The sequence below is a fragment of the Gigantopelta aegis genome, chromosome 9 (genome assembly GCF_016097555.1).
Source record: "Gigantopelta aegis isolate Gae_Host chromosome 9, Gae_host_genome, whole genome shotgun sequence".
Lineage (NCBI taxonomy): Eukaryota > Metazoa > Mollusca > Gastropoda > Neomphalida > Peltospiridae > Gigantopelta > Gigantopelta aegis.
Genome location: NC_054707.1, coordinates 64115872 through 64132484, shown reverse-complemented (window position 1 = coordinate 64132484; position 16613 = coordinate 64115872). Strand labels below are relative to the sequence as shown.

The 16613-nt window shown below is 40.4% G+C and overlaps 1 protein-coding gene across 2 annotated transcripts in view; it reads right to left on the bottom strand.

Annotated features, from left to right (window-relative positions):
- Window positions 1-16613, bottom strand: part of LOC121381005 (adenosine deaminase AGSA-like) — a 33870-nt gene that overhangs the window by 11251 nt on the left and 6006 nt on the right. For both annotated transcript variants that reach the window (XM_041510077.1, XM_041510078.1), the window contains exons 2-5: window positions 12124-12631; window positions 3479-3625; window positions 2456-2522; window positions 1977-2187 (exon numbers count right to left, since the gene is read on the bottom strand). In XM_041510077.1, the coding sequence (XP_041366011.1) occupies window positions 1977-2187; window positions 2456-2522; window positions 3479-3625; window positions 12124-12436 (738 nt within the window). In that variant the 5' untranslated portion in view covers window positions 12437-12631. The remainder of the gene's footprint in view (window positions 1-1976; window positions 2188-2455; window positions 2523-3478; window positions 3626-12123; window positions 12632-16613) is intronic.

Genomic DNA, 16613 nt, shown 5'->3' with positions numbered 1-16613 from the left:
TTTTTGTCCGAATTTATAAGAAAAAGAGCCCAATTCTGCATAATAACGTCTATTCACATCTGCATGACTACCAAACAGCGGTATATAGGTGTTTCCAAACAAACAATATGTATTTGTACGTGGATTACAACTAATTATATAATTTATATCTTCAGCATTGTTTGACACCAAATAGCCGATATATTGTTTTGCGTATGGGTGTCATTAAACATTCATTATTCATTCTGGGAGAAAAAGTTTGAAACTACATGGTATAAAAAAACAGGTTTCAGCCTAGCTGATTTTGTCCGAACGTCTCAAGATTTAGATTTTGCCCCAATGCGAAGATCTGCTCCAGGACTGGGATGGGGACTTCTGGCAGTTTCAACTGTTGATAACAATTTTAAAAAGAAAACTGTCGTTATGGTCGCGTCTGGTTAGAATATCAAATTTATATTATCGAGTGTTACCGTCGGTAAAAGTGCTCACACTTCCAGGTAGTCTCGTAGGCCTATATTCGCGTCTTAGCGTCGGTAAAAGTGCTCACACTTCCAGGAACTGTCTTGTAGGCCTATATTCGAGTCTTACCGTCGGTAAAAGTGCTCACACTTCCAGGTACTGTCTTGTAGGCCTATGTTCGAGTCTTACCGTCGGTAAAAGTGCTCACACTTCCAGGTAGTCTCGTAGGCCTATATTCGAGTCTTACCGTCGGTAAAAGTGCTCACACTTCCAGGAACTGTCTTGTAGGCCTATGTTCGAGTCATACCGTCGGTAAAAGTGCTCACACTTCCAGGTGGTCTCGTAGGCCTATATTCGAGTCTTACCGTCGGTAAAAGTGCTCACACTTCCAGGTACTGTCTTGTAGGCCTATGTTCGAGTCTTACCGTCGGTAAAAGTGCTCACACTTCCAGGTGGTCTCGTAGGCCTATGTTCGAGTCTTACCGTCGGTAAAAGTGCTCACACTTCCAGGAACTGTCTTGTAGGCCTATGTTCGAGTCTTACCGTCGGTAAAAGTGCTCACACTTCCAGGTAGTCTCGTAGGCCTATATTCGAGTCTTACCGTCGGTAAAAGTGCTCACACTTCCAGGTACTGTCTTGTAGGCCTATGTTCGAGTCTTACCGTCGGTAAAAGTGCTCACACTTCCAGGTGGTCTCGTAGGCCTATATTCGAGTCTTACCGTCGGTAAAAGTGCTCACACTTCCAGGTGGTCTCGTAGGCCTATATTCGAGTCTTACCGTCGGTAAAAGTGCTCACACTTCCAGGTACTGTCTTGTAGGCATATGTTCGAGTCTTACCGTCAGTAAAAGTGCTCACACTTCCAGGTACTGTCTTGTAGGCCTATGTTCGAGTCTTACCGTCGGTAAAAGTGCTCACACTTCCAGGTGGTCTCGTAGGCCTATGTTCGAGTCTTACCGTCGGTAAAAGTGCTCACACTTCCAGGTGGTCTTGTAGGCCTATATTCGAGTCTTACCGTCGGTAAAAGTGCTCACACTTCCAGGTACTGTCTTGTAGGCATATGTTCGAGTCTTACCGTCGGTAAAAGTGCTCACACTTCTAGGTAGTCTCGTAGGCCTATGTTCGAGTCTTACCGTCGGTAAAAGTTTCACACTTCCAGGTACTGTCTCGTAGGCCTATGCGTCTTAGCGTCGGTAAAAGTGCTCACACTTCCAGGTAGTCTCGTAGGCCTATGTTCGAGTCTTACCGTCGGTAAAAGTGTTCACACTTCCAGGTAATCTCGTAGGCCTATATTCGAGTCTTACCGTCGGTAAAAGTGCTCACACTTCCAGGTACTGTCTTGTAGGCCTATGTTCGAGTCTTACCGTCGGTAAAAGTGCTCACACTTCCAGGTAGTCTCGTAGGCCTATATTCGAGTCTTACCGTTGGTAAAAGTGTTCACACTTCCAGGTAGTCTCGTAGGCCTATATTCGAGTCTTACAGTCGGTAAAAGTGCTCACACTTCCAGGTACTGTCTCGTAGGCCTATGTTCGAGTCTTACCGTTGGTAAAAGTGCTCTGACTTCCAGGTACTGGACGTTGTCGTGTCTGAACTCCTCCAGGGCCTGGCGCCAGTAGTCCCTGAAGACCGGGGCGTGGTTCAGCAGGCCGTTCACAGCCTGGAAATACTTGACGAACTTCTTCCACACGGCGTCCACCGTCGGGTACGCAGAGCTGGGGTCGTCCACGATGATGGAGATGTTTCTAACTAATCTGATAGAGGAACGGAATGTTTTATAGATACCTCAGAACATGGTCGCTGGGTTTTTTTTAACATATGTGTGTGTGTGTGTGTGTGTGTGTGAGAGAGAGAGAGAGAGAGAGAGAGAGAGAGAGAGAGAGAGAGAGAGAGAGAGAGAGAGAGAGAGAGAGAGAGAGAGAGAGAGAGAGAGAGAGAGAGATTTTAACCATTAAAACGACTCCGTTGGTCGGCAACATCTTAACAATGGGAACCAACTCGGGATATTGTCTTTAAACTTACTGTTGGTCAAAACGATCGGCATCTCCGGACGCTTGGCGTTGTGAAGCGACGGTCTTCCAGTGACAGTCTGAAACGTACGTATGTAAACAATGGAAGGAAATGTTTTATTTAACGACGTACTCAACACATTTTATTTACGGTTATATGGCGTCGGACATAATTATGGTTAAGGACCATACAGATATTGAGGGAGGAAACCCGCTGTCGCTACTTCATGGGCTACTCTTTTCGATTAGCAGCAAGGGATCTTTTATATGCACCATCCCATAGACAGGATAGCACATACCAGTCGTGGTGCACTGGCTGGAGCGAGAAATAGCACTGACGGGGATCGATCCCAAACCGACCGCGCATCAAGCGAGCGCTTTACCACTGAACTACGCCTCGCCCTGTAAACACTGGAGACGAAGTTCGAACATAAAACATAACACACTGTAATATGTAACATTATACACAACAAACAAGTGACGTCAACACAGGGTTGTACTTAACCTACTTTAGTATTATACTGAGAGAAAAAAAAAAATAATAATAAGGAAAGACATGGTGTTGCAGACCACGTTTAATTTGTATTAAAAATAACGAAGCACTTTTAATGCAAGGGTCAGACTACCAACTGCCAGAAGAAAGTTGCCCAACTCGACGGCTGTGAAAATATGTATAATGACAACTCAACTCATTATAAATTACGGTTATTTGGTGTCTAACATGGTTATTTAAATATTTATGAGAGAGAGAGAGAGAGAGAGAGAGAGAGAGAGAGAGAGAGAGAGAGAGAGAGAGAGAGAGAGAGAGAGAGAGAGAGAGAGAGAGAGAGAGAGAGAGAGAGAGAGAGAGAGAGGAAACCCGTTGCTGTAATATAGGCTACTCATATCGTTAAACAGCCAGATAATTGTTATATACTCTTTTCCATAGACATTACACAGTCTTTGATGTACCAGTCATTAGGCACTGGGAGGTATGGGGGAAAATCCTGAGTTCATCAAGGGGGATAGATCCGGCGACCTCTCATTAACAAATTACCTGTATTAGTCGGTGGTTTGGCGTAGAAGTAAAACATGACATCTCCACTCTCTGTGTAACACATGTAACAGTGGGGTCGGTAAGTGACATTTGTCACTAACCAGTCCAAACTGGTGATAGACGAATCGTGTGTGTGTAGTGCTCCGCCTGCATTAGAAAACAATCTGATTTACTGAATTATACGCATTATTAACATAATATGAACAATGGTAAACCAATCTCTCTCTCTCTCTCTCTCTCTCTCTCTCTCTCTCTCTCTCTCTCTCTCTCTCTCTCTCTCTCTCTCTCTCTCTCTCTCTCTCTCTCTCTCTCTGTCTGTCTGTCTGTCTCTCTCTCTCTCTCTCTCCTCTCTCTCTCTCTCTCTCTCTCTCTCTCTCTCTCTCTCTCTCTCTCTCTCTCTCTCTCTCTCTCTCTCTCTGTGTCTCTCTCTCTCTCTGTTAAAAGAGAACAACAACAAAGAAAGTATATTTAGGCGTGCACACTGATGAGCCTCATTTTGGGGATCCAGTGGCAACTACCGTACTACCAGGTTATTTTGGTACTTCTTGATACTGATAGTAAATGTCCTGACTATCTCGCATGTGAAAATTACCCCCAGAATTCCTGTGGGGAAACATGATAAAATGACGTCATAAAAATGGCGACCGTTTTTATTAAATATTTCAAGCAGCAAAGCAAAATGGGGTGCACGTTCCGCGCAAAAGCAACAAATTCCGTCAATATGTTGGAAATCCAAGATGGCCGCCATGCAAAAACCTATTACATGTAGTAACAATATCTCAGCGCCTGGGCCACCTAGGATCCCAATTTTGTGGAAGTCTAACGTGACATTTTAGGGGCAAGGAATGCAATTATATAATTCAAAACATCACAAAATGGGAGTTTATAACAGGAACGAGAGACAGAGACAGAGTATTGAGGAAAACAAAAGTATATTGTGAGTTACCATCTCCTCGCTTTAGTATCATTGTGTTCTTTAAGAAGGCAGGAATTGCAATATGCTTTGCTGATTTTATATGCCACTGTACAGACATGGAGTTTTCACTGTCACAGTAAAGAATACATTTCTGAGTACTTCACTACAGCATGCACATCTATTGCCACCGGCCTCGGTGGTATCGTGGTTAAGCTATCGGACATAAGGCTAGTACATGTGTAGGTACTGGATTCGCAGCCCGGTACTGGCTCCCACACAGAGCTAGTTTTCACGACTCAGTGGGAAGGTGTAAGACCACTACACCCTCTTCGTTCTCACTAACCACTAACCCACTGTCCTGGACAGACAGCCCAGATAGCTGAGGTGTGTGCCCAGGACAGCGTGCTTGAACCTTAATTGGATATAAACACTTAACGATTCACTTCCATGAAAATAAATAAAATAAATAGTAGAAATTGACGAGTGCATCGCTAATCCCCTGACTGTTACCTCCATTTGGATTAATCCTCATTTCATTCCATTAATATTATATCAATATTAGAACAGAAACAAGATATATAACAAGTATTAGAAAATATTAATTTCCTAATGAACAATTTACTGAATAATACTTTCGGAATAGTTTGAATGTTTTAATGTGAATGTTTGATTAATGTTAATTTCATCCGTGTTTAATATTAACGCGTTAATATAATACCCCCATTACACTTCGCGTTATATCATTACTAAGCCGACCCAAAACATTTTAAACAAGTGCAAAACAAATGGGAGACATTTTAGTTGGTATTAGTTAATGCAAATAAATACTATACTTCATTTAATATCAATACTGAACAGACGCAAATAAATAGAAGCACGGTCATGTAATTTTAAACAAATGATTTAATAAGCACTCGTGCGTCCCAATTAAAAATTGTACCCGAAGCGTCATTTATTATACGGTTAATGTATTTTTTAAAAACCAATCGATAATTAGATGTAACGGAAAGACACCCACTTAACCAATTTACTGCAGGTCTTGGAGGCCACATGAAGAGTATCACACACAGGAACCCAGTTCTGGGTGTCTTTATCAAAAGTCCATTATCCCAACCTCTCTGGAGTGGATGCATTTTGTTAACACTGTTCACTAGTGAGTCATATATCAGATTGGTAGACAACTTGTTTTTGAGTGCTGCAGTAGGACATCCTGGGTGAATGAAAAGGTTTTCATTGTGGAAGTACAACACCTCTCTTGCTTCGTTAACATGCTTCAGGTCGATGAGCTTGATAATTGTGAAGCTGGAAGTGTGGATCGTCTGTATCTGCATTGATGTAAGAGTTGAGCGCGATGTATGTAAAAACAAAGGTCACACCCGAGTAGCAGTTCCATGCACCCCAGGCTGTCAGTTTACTTTTTTCCAAAGAAAGCAAAGGAATGTCACATCCTATGATGCCTTTTGGAGAGAGGCAAGATCAGGGTTCCTTTTTACCCAGGGTGTCAAATATTATATACCACAGTGCCTACCTCCTTGAATATCGTTTCCTCGGGGTTTTTTCTTGTGAATTCTTTGATTGCTGTTCGTCTTGTGTGTGTCCCATACCACATCAACGTGGTTGGCATCACATTATAATGTGCGATTATGGGTGTCTCCTGAGTGTATGAACCCACATGGGGAATGATAACCCGACAGATTCTGCACGTTCTCCGAATATCCCGTGCTCGGATGAAATCGAAATCTACTCAACTGACAGAAAGCATTGAGCCCGACCCTGTCTAGTAGTCCCATATCGTAATGCAAATACGGCGCTTTCACCATTCATCTCATCTTTGGTTAATGCTTTACACACCAACATATCAGTGGTATAATAACGTCCTGGGTAAAGATAAATACCTGGTCCTGCTTCTCTTCCACAGCCTTACAGGATGTGACCCCTACCTCTTCTTTCTTTAGAAAAGGTAAAAAGACAGGTGTGACCCTACCTCTGCTTTCTTTACAAAAGGTAAAAAGACAGGTGTGACCCCTACCTCTGCTTTCTTTACAAAAGGTAAAAAGACAGGTGTGACCCCTACCTCTGCTTTCTTTACAAAAGGTAAAAAGACAGGTGTGACCCCTACCTCTGCTTTCTTTAGAAAAGTAAAAAGACAGATGTGACCCCTACCTCTGCTTTCTTTAGAAAAGTAAAAAGACAGGTGTGACCCCTACCTCTGCTTTCTTTAGAAAAGGTAAAAAGACAGGTGTGTCCTCTACCTCTGCTTTCATTAGAAAAGGTAAAAAGACATATGTTACCCCTACCTCTGCTTTCTTTAGAAAAGGCAAAAAGACAGGTGTGACCCCTACCTCTGCTTTCTTTAGAAAGGCAAAAAGACAGGTGTGACCCCTACCTCTGCTTTCTTTAGAAAAGGTAAAAAGACAGGTGTGACTTCTACCTCTGCTTTCTTTAGAAAAGGTAAAAGGACAGGTGTGACCCCTACCTCTGCTTTCTTTACAAAAGGTAAAAGGACAGGTGTGACCTCTACCTCTGCTTTCTTTACAAAAGGTAAAAAGACAGGTGTGACCCCTATCTCTGCTTTCTTTACAAAATGTAAAAAGACAGGTGTGACCCCTACCTCTGCTTTCTTTACAAAAGGTAAAAAGACAGGTGTGACCCCTACCTCTGCTTTCTTTAGAATAGGTAAAAAGACAGGTGTGACCCCTACCTCTTCTTTCTTTAGAAAAGGTAAAAAGACAGGTGTGACCTCTACCTCTGATTTCTTTAGAAACATGTAAAAAGACAGGTGTGACCCCTACCTCTGCTTTCTTTAGAAAAGTAAAAAGACAGGTGTGAACCCTACCTCTGCTTTCTTTAGAAAAGGTCAAAAGACAGGTGTGACCCCTACCTCTGCTTTCTTTAGAAAAAGGTAAAAAGACAGGTGTGACCCCTACCTCTGCTTTCTTTACAAAAGGTAAAAAGACAGGTGTGACCCTACCTCTGCTTTCTTTACAAAAGGTAAAAAGACAGGTGTGACCCCTACCTCTGCTTTCTTTAGAAAAGGTAAAAAGACAGGTGTGACCCCTACCTCTGCTTTCTTTACAAAAGGTAAAAAGACAGGTGTGACCTCTATCTCTGCTTTCTTTACAAAAGGTAAAAAGACAGGTGTGACCCCTACCTCTGCTTTCTTTACAAAAGGTAAAAAGACAGGTGTGACCCCTACCTCTGCTTTCTTTACAAAAGGTAAAAAGACAGGTGTGACCCTACCTCTGCTTTCTTTACAAAAGGTAAAAAGACAGGTGTGACCCCTACCTCTGCTTTCTTTAGAAAAGGCAAAAAGACAGGTGTGACCCCTACCTCTGCTTTCTTTAGAAAGGCAAAAAGACAGGTGTGACCCCTACCTCTGCTTTCTTTAGAAAAGGTAAAAAGACAGGTGTGACCTCTACCTCTGCTTTCTTTACAAAAGGTAAAAAGACCTTTGCTTTACACAGAAGTAGATGCAAATGCTCTCCACTACTGGAACGCTTCACAGTTAATTTGTATGATCACACCAGTGATCTGGAACATGTTGCCGAAGCAAAGAAGGTGTTATCTTGTCTGGAATTAAAACCATTCCATCCATTCAGGATACCCTACTACAGCACCCAAAACTAGTTACCTACCAAGCCGGAATATGGTTCATCAGTGGACACAATTAACAAACTGTATCTACTTCAGAGGGTGACTATGGTCTTTTAATAATAAAGCCTGTCCTGAGTTTCTATGTACAATACCCTACCTGTGATCCCCAAAGACCGCAGTGTGACTGCAAGAGTTTACGTGGATGTGGAACTAGATGTGCATGCAAAACGACCCGATGGAAGTGCACTGAATGTTTCATTAGAAACTTAAAACATGTGCTGTGGTGTATGCAATCAGTAAAGCATATTGAAATATACATAATATGCACCTACATGTTGCAATTCTAAATCGGATTAATCAATGCTATGACTGCATTTTACTGACCCAATAGCCGATGTATTTTTCGTGCTGGGGTGTCGTTAAACATTCATTCATTCATGCATATTACTATCTATTTCCAAACAAAGTTCTCAAGAATATACTGATTGTTTTGTACCTAAAGAACAAAATGACACCAAAGCAAGAAGCTGGTAAGATTCACAATAGACGTTGCAGATTTACATATACTCCATGCATGATTTGTATGATGCATGGTTTGTACATCACTCATCTGATTAACAACAACTGTCAACTCATTCTGAAGATGATGTTGATCGTTCAACCATTTCAAGACGTTTGCGATAAGATCTGTACAAGGGCTTCATATACCAGAGTAAGAGTAAGACCTCTTGTGGTACGGTAGCACACTGGAAACGATGATAGGGGCCTATGCTTTGCTTTTAAAATGTGTGTGTGTGTGTGTGTGCGCGCGCGTGTGTGTGTGTGTGCGTGTGTGCATGTGTGTGGTAGTATTATATGCCTGCATATGAGGGGATGTTTGAAATAACGTTATTTACATATATAGCTAGATATCTTTTAAAATATACTTTTGACACGAATATTATCACTTGTTTATTTTGTGTATGGATACAATATAAACAAATGTTTATAAAATGAGTATGGTATTATTGGCCTCGAAAAATCCGTATTCAACTGTCTTAAAACGTATTAATATCCAGAAATTAATAAATGTTATTTTCAAACTGTATTATAACCTTTTTGAACTTTCTAGAGGTTTAAAATGTCAAACAACTGAAGAGAATGAAGTCACTATCGCAAACTATCAAAACTGAAGCGACCATAATGATGACGTCATTTGACCATGTTCCCGACATTTTTCGTTTCAATTTTATTTTCGTGCTTATATCCAATTTAGGCTCAAGCACGCTGGCCTGGGCTCACACCTCAGCTATCTGAGATGTCTATCCAGGACAGTGGGTTAATTGTTAGTGGTTAGTGAGATAGAAGAGGGTGTAGTGGTCTTACACCTACCCGTTAAAACTTGCTCTGGGTGGGAGTCGGTACCAGGCTGCGAACCCTGTAACTACCAGCCTTATGTCCGATGGCTTAACCACGACGCCACCGAGGCCAGTGTTCCCCAACAGGTATTTTGGCATATAGTCAGAAGCAACACTTTAAAAAACAAAATAAGCAGGTACTACGAATATTTGCCATTTCGGACATTTTTATAGCACTTTGAAGCGATCTCCTGCACTAAAAACGTTTCAGTCTGAAAACACCGACTTTCGTCAAACGTGGCAATGTCTGTAACATGCATGAACGTAACTCGGATAGATACAAAAAGTGCCTCTTTGCCTCGATTGTCAAAAAAACAACAACACTAGAATGCACCAAAATGGGGATAAATATCAACTTATTGCTACGGTCCGCGGTACTCCCGACATTGTGTGACATTATTATATTCTTTCATTTTAAACGGTCCAGTTATTGTACACTAAGCACGACCCTGATGTGAACTAACTTCTTGACCATTGGTGAAAAGCGAGCAGATGTTCTTTCTTATTTTGTTATCTGCAAATGGTTGTGTTCTGCTGTAAACTGGTAATAATGTGAAGTTTAGCAATATGCCATATTGTGTTATTGCAAATTATATGTGACACCTGGCTTCAGATTCGTATTTTACTTTCGGGACTACCAAATTAAATAAATAAATAATTTTTATGTAATTCTGTATGCGTTATTGTGACCGGTTTAGTCAGGTGGTGTGTGTGTGTGTGTGTGTGTGGGGGGGGTTACCGTTACCTCGACACAGTTTAGACTACTACGGCCATTTGGCATATGGGCTATATCGACACTTAGTCGAGCGAAGCAGAGAGAGAGAGAGAGAGAGAGAGAGAGAGAGAGAGAGAGAGAGAGAGAGAGAGAGAGAGAGAGAGAGAGAGAGGAGGAGGGGGGTCAGCGAGAGAGAGAGAGAGAGAGAGAGAGAGAGAGAGAGGAGAGGAGGGGGGGGTCAGCGAGAGAGAGAGAGAGAGAGAGAGAGAGAGAGAGAGAGAGAGAGAGAGAGAGAGAGAGAGAGAGAGAGAGAGAGAGGAGGGAGGGGGGTCAGCGAGAGAGAGAGAGAGAAAGACTCAGAGACTTAAACGGTGAGAAAGGGGGCTCATATTTTCATTCGTGACCATCAGAAGATTACATTTCTAATTCAATGATTTTTCTTTCCACACTCGATCGTTATACTAATATGTCGAGCCGGAATTAAAACGCTATGCGTAGATGCAAGGTGAGGGCTCACGAGAAAAATAATTTTTAATGCTAATTTAACCTATATAAATAGTCACCCGGCTGTTTGACCCTGTTGTGTGAGAGAACTACACTAAGTCTTCTCCAGGCGTGTTGACATAATTATACTGTTAAATAGATATACAGTCAAACCTGCTCCAGCGGTCACCTTAATTAACCAGCCGGGTGTCTTTATGGGCCACCTTTTCATTCCCACAAATCATATAATACAGTACAAAATTACCTGTATTACAATTAAAGTTTGTTTTGTTTAACGACACCACTAGAGCACATTGATTTATTAATCATCGGCTATTAGATGTCAAACATTTGGTAATTATGACATATACTCTTAGAGAGAAAATCTGCCACATTTTTCCATCAGTAAAACCACCCCACGGACAGGATAGCACATACCATAACTTTGATATACCCGTCGTGATACACATTAGCCCCCCCCCCCCCCCCCCCGTAGACCGACCGCGCGTCAGGCGAGCGCTTTACCACTTGGCTACGTTCCGCCCGACCTGTTTTAAGCAGCTACCTGTCTAAAAACTACGCTCTTTTGATTGTCTCTGTAGTGACCGATTAACACAGATTGGACTGTATAATTGAATATGTATACTAATATGAAAGCTATTCGACATAACAAGCTTTCATGGTTAATCACTAGTTTACATTTCATCCACGAGACTCCAGGGCCGTACCTAAAGGGGTGGCAAGGGGGCTGTTCCATTCCCAGAAAAATAAGAAAAAGTTCTCTTTTTTAAGTTTTAAAAGTGTCGGGTCTTTTTCTACCCGAAGAAGATTCTATGTTACTAGTTATTTTTATACTGCCCACCACCCCCACCCCTTGTGTCAGACTAGGTACTGTCGTGGTCTGTTCCAAGTTGTTCATTAGAACATGTCAAAACTCTATAAAGCCGCCTTAGAGACTTCACAATTATGGTATTTATGAACAGATGCCCTTTTAAAAAATGGGACCATTCAACAATTACGAAGTGACGCTAAAGGGGGAGGGTGTCATGGGATGTAAAAGGATACGGGGGGGGGGATTGAGGGGGGGATTGAGGGACTATTTGGAATTAAATCAATAAATACAGGCAGTTATGGCCAATTTATTCTATTACATAATACAAATATTTTCTTTTTTAATTTGTATAAAATGTATTACCAAAGAAGCAAATAAAGCAGAAATACAAAAATAAAGCTCAGTAATAATGTTCAAATACGTCACAGTCGCAATGAAAGGGGTGGAGGTTCACAAAGAGGGTACATATTTAGGTTGAGCCGCCCATTAGTATTAAAACGTCACAGTCGCAATGAAAAGGGTGGAGGTTCACAAAGAGGGTACATATTTAGGTTAAGCCGCCCATTAGTATTAATATGTTACAGTCGCAGTGTAAGTCAATCAACCATTTGACTCGTTCTCGGTTCAGAAAGAGGATTTCTATAGGGGTTACCTCAGCCTTAGCTCCTGTATGTCTAATTAAAATTCGTCTACGCTATGTGTTCTTACCTTTTGGCATTCGTTTAATAATACTAAACACCGCACTGTGATCGATCAACTTCTTGGCCTGGAAGAAGCTGATGGCAGGCGGGAAGATCTTCCCTGTATCTCGGGATAATTCGATCTCTTTCCGTTTCGCTGCCATTAACACAGCGTTCACTTTTTGTTCCTTCGCGTTCAACACCAAAGTTCCCCCAAGGCGCTGCCGTTCCTCTGTGTCTATGATGTGTTTTCTTTTTTGGAGGTACTCGGGCGGAACTCCGGACACCATTCCGTGAAGTATGAAACAAATAACGCCGATCTGCAATACCGGTCCGTCCATGGTTCTGTGTTGAGCGAAATGACTTCCTCGTTACCGCTACCCGCACGTTTTATAGCCGCAGATAATAGACTATTCAATGGCCACTAGCTGGCTCTAGACTTCCTAGTAATTTAAACTGTTGAGGTCTTGCATGTTTTATGGCGGTTGTTTTTCACATACGCTGGATGGCAGGTACAATCGATGTTTCTGTGCACTCTAAAATAAATAAATAAATAAATAAACAAACAAATAAAAACAAATAATAATAATAAACAATTAAATAAATAATAAAATAAATAAACAAACAAACAAACAAACAAACAAACAAACAAACAGAGGTTGAGGGCAATAAGGCAGGCAGAGAGACAGATAAATAAATGAAACCGGTCTCGATCTGTTGTATTGTGGTTAAACAATTAAACGTAATTAACTTAGGTTTTGGGTTCGAATCCTGGTAAAGTCTGTCACACAAGGTGATTTGATACAACTTAATGAGGTCACTAATCATTTACCACTTAACACAGTTAGTTCTAATTGGGCAGCACGTATAGCTGAGCTGTGTGTCATGGACAGCGTGGTTGAAGCTAAAACAAATCAAGTTAAAATGAATTAATGAAAGAATGAATGAACGAACGAACGATCGAACGAATAAATAAACGAATGAATGAATGAATGAATGAATGAATGAATGAATGAATGCATGAATGGATGGCTGTATGGCTGTATGGATGGATGGATGGATGGATCGATGGATTAATGAATGAATGAATAAAAGTTATTAATTACTACAAATAATTAACTTTTATTTGATTGTGAATGTTACAACACATACATTTTAGGATGACCTCAGATACGATTTCCTAGCAGATCTAGAGAAAAAGGTCAGATCATAGGTTTTAACATGCACATTCACAACAAGGAGAAGCAGGTTTTATCTTCTCATAGAAGACAACGTGGGGTCGGTTGTTCAACAAGTACGTAATGTAAGAGGAAGGAGGTGCATTACAAAGTATTATGGGATATAGGAGGAGCTGATTGTTACGAGTTACGTAACATTTTAAAAATAGTCTTTTGTATCATAAAGTAAATGCAGCCAGTCTTGTTGAATTTGTGTTTTTATGGATGAATTGGTTGGTTGCATGGTTGGTTGGATGGTTTGGTTGGTGATGTCGTTGTTTGCTTTTGAGGGGTAAAGGGATTTGGGTGGTGGTGATTATTGTGATGTTTTTTCCCCGTTTTTACATGGTTCAAATAAAATAAACAAACAAAAAACAAACAAACAAATAAATAAATAAATAAATAAACAAACAAACTGCAGTAGCTCAGGGAGACTACCTGGACAACTACAACAACTCTCCAGAAGAAGCTGTATGGCACAAGAAGTGATCTACAGAGAACAGTATCGTTCATAGTCACTGCTGGCCTCGACGTGTAGTCAACAAGCAAACAAAAAGAAGAAGAAGAAGAAGAAACAAACAAACAAACAATAAACTTAAATGAACAGAGTCTGTTGGAATAGTTTCATGTTGTCAACATTTCAAACTTGCTTGTTCAGGTAAAAATAAGACATACAAACTTGCCAACGAGCTACTGGAAACGTGTAGGTTGCTGTTAAATATGATGTCCCTCTACGAAATTCGCGCAGTGTTTTCCATTTTCCCAGTAGTCAGTCTTAGATTTGTTCTCTTTTAGGAAAGTGTTCACTAATAGGTTTCAAATTATTTCCTACTAACGTTTTTTTCAAGGAATCAGATGGTGCTAATTTATTTTTTGAAACATGTACAACATAACTCCTCGAACCCCCGGATTGTTTGCTGGGAGAGGGGTAGCACGAAAACTTATTTACATATGTAAATGTTAGTCGATTTAGGGAATTTCTTTTTATAGATTTATATAAAATGAAAAATGGCTAATTCGATTAAATAATTTTCAAAATACAAGAAGGCCGCTATACAACATTCAAAATGGACTCAAAAAAGTTGAAATGTTCTGACGGGTTCACCAAATCCATTTCAAATATCCTTAATATTTTTTACCATATATATTTATTGCCGCTGTGTTGTAGCTGAAAAATTATTAAAAATTGCCGCTACAAAAACAAAATGACTACCTACAATAACAGTATGGACCACATATAGTAAAATGTTGCCCAAATCACGACACAATTGATATCATGATTCAAAGGGTATCTCGGCACAATGCAGAGTCAAAAGGGTATTTTGACAGTTGTGAATTACTCTCAGGGTCAGTGGATCCATTCAGCTGATTGGGCTTTTTCTTGTTCCAACCAGTGCACCACAACTGGTCAAAGGCTGTGGTACATGTTTTCCTGTCTGTGGGGAAAGTGTATATAAAAGATATCTTGCTACTAATTGGAAAATGTAGCGGTTTTCCTTTCTAAGGCTCTGCGTAAGAATTACCAAATGTATGACATTCAATAGGCGGTGATTAATAAATCAATGTGTTTTATTGGTATCATTAAACAAGACAAACTTTAAACCTTTTCCTCTGATAACTATGTGTCAGAATTACCGAATGTTTGACATTCAATAGCTGATGATTAATAAATCAATGTTGTCACGGGGATTCTATAATTCCCGTAACCGAATAAAACACGATTATCAAAATGTCTCTCCTACTTGTATATCTATTAGATCTCTCTGTAACAGGCTGTTAAACCCTAGTATGGCTCGTCTCTAGGTATGATCAGAGATACGATCTTATATAAGTATATATTATAATAGCACGTTAGTTCTCTAGAAACACAACAAAACACAATACACTTTGGAATCTGTATTAATCTACGCTGACAAATGTACAGCCGTAGTAGTAAATTAATAACAGCAATAATAACAACCCAGAACTGATCACTTAATTAGTTAATCTCTTGGTGTCTAGTTACACAATATGCGAATCACTTCACCGTTACACCACACCCACACGTGTGATAATTGAGAAACGCTTACAGGAGAAGTTAATTAATAAAGGAATTACAACACCATTCCTAACTGGTTAATTTTTAATTAACCCTTACTACTCGTTCAGTAACGTGTGATAATTTAGGAACGCTTCTTGGGGAACTTAATTAATAAAGGAATTACAGCTCTATTCCTAACGGGTTAATTTTTAATTAACCCTAACTACTCATTCAGTAATCTGTAACACAAAATTAATACTGGTGCCTATCACAATAAAGACAATAACCTACAGTTTACCTAGGGTCTTCTAGGATGACTGGCTAAGCTTTATATTACCAAATACTCATATAATGTTAGAACAAAAAGTCTACGATTTACTTCGTCAGATGACCGAAGACACTGTCTAAAGAATATTGGTATAATACAGTATTAAAATATTTAAAGTCACATCAATCACATCAAGGTTATACACAGAGCAGAAATGATATTTACCAAGTCCTAACGGACTACGTTCGTGATCCCCTGGAGCCGTCCTAATTCGTTCTCCTCGATATCTCTAAATTCTAGCTATTTATTATAAATCAGGATTTTGCCTGGGGATACAAGGCGGTACCTCACGTATCATCTCATATTCTACCTTGGTATATTTCTCTCTGATCGTCAGTCTGGCTGTCGCCAACCGCGAGCAATCTCCTGGCCATAAACAGCACTACCGGAGATATTACGTAACTACTAGCCACATGGCCTCCGCAGCTGGCTGAGGGTGTGTATTGGAATGTCCGATCGTGCGAAGTATTACGTAACAAGTTGCCCATATGGGCTACGGGCAATAAACTGCACACGGCCCTCTAACACAATTAAAATCGCCACAGGCGAAACAAATTTAAGAGCATGTTCCGTGACAAATGTGCTCTAACAAAAACAAAATAAACTCTTTTTTGTCGAAATGTTATTAAGTGCATCCATATATATTTATTTATGTGCACCCATCGTTCATTAGCACGCACTCGACAGACCACCTGTCTTCTTGGAGATCAGATCGATTGGTACTTTAGTGTGCTTATCACCATTCAGAAATCCATCGGAACTTTCCATTCAAAAGTCACTAATATACATTAGGGTTTCAGAGCTTTTGAATATTATATACATAAAAGAAACTCATGTTTTGGTCAATGTTTTTGGCAATTACAACCAAAACACCAAAACCGTTTCCAGGAATTCCTCCCCATTTCCTATATGTTTCAAGTGGACCATATTTAGGAAATCCACATATCAGTGAT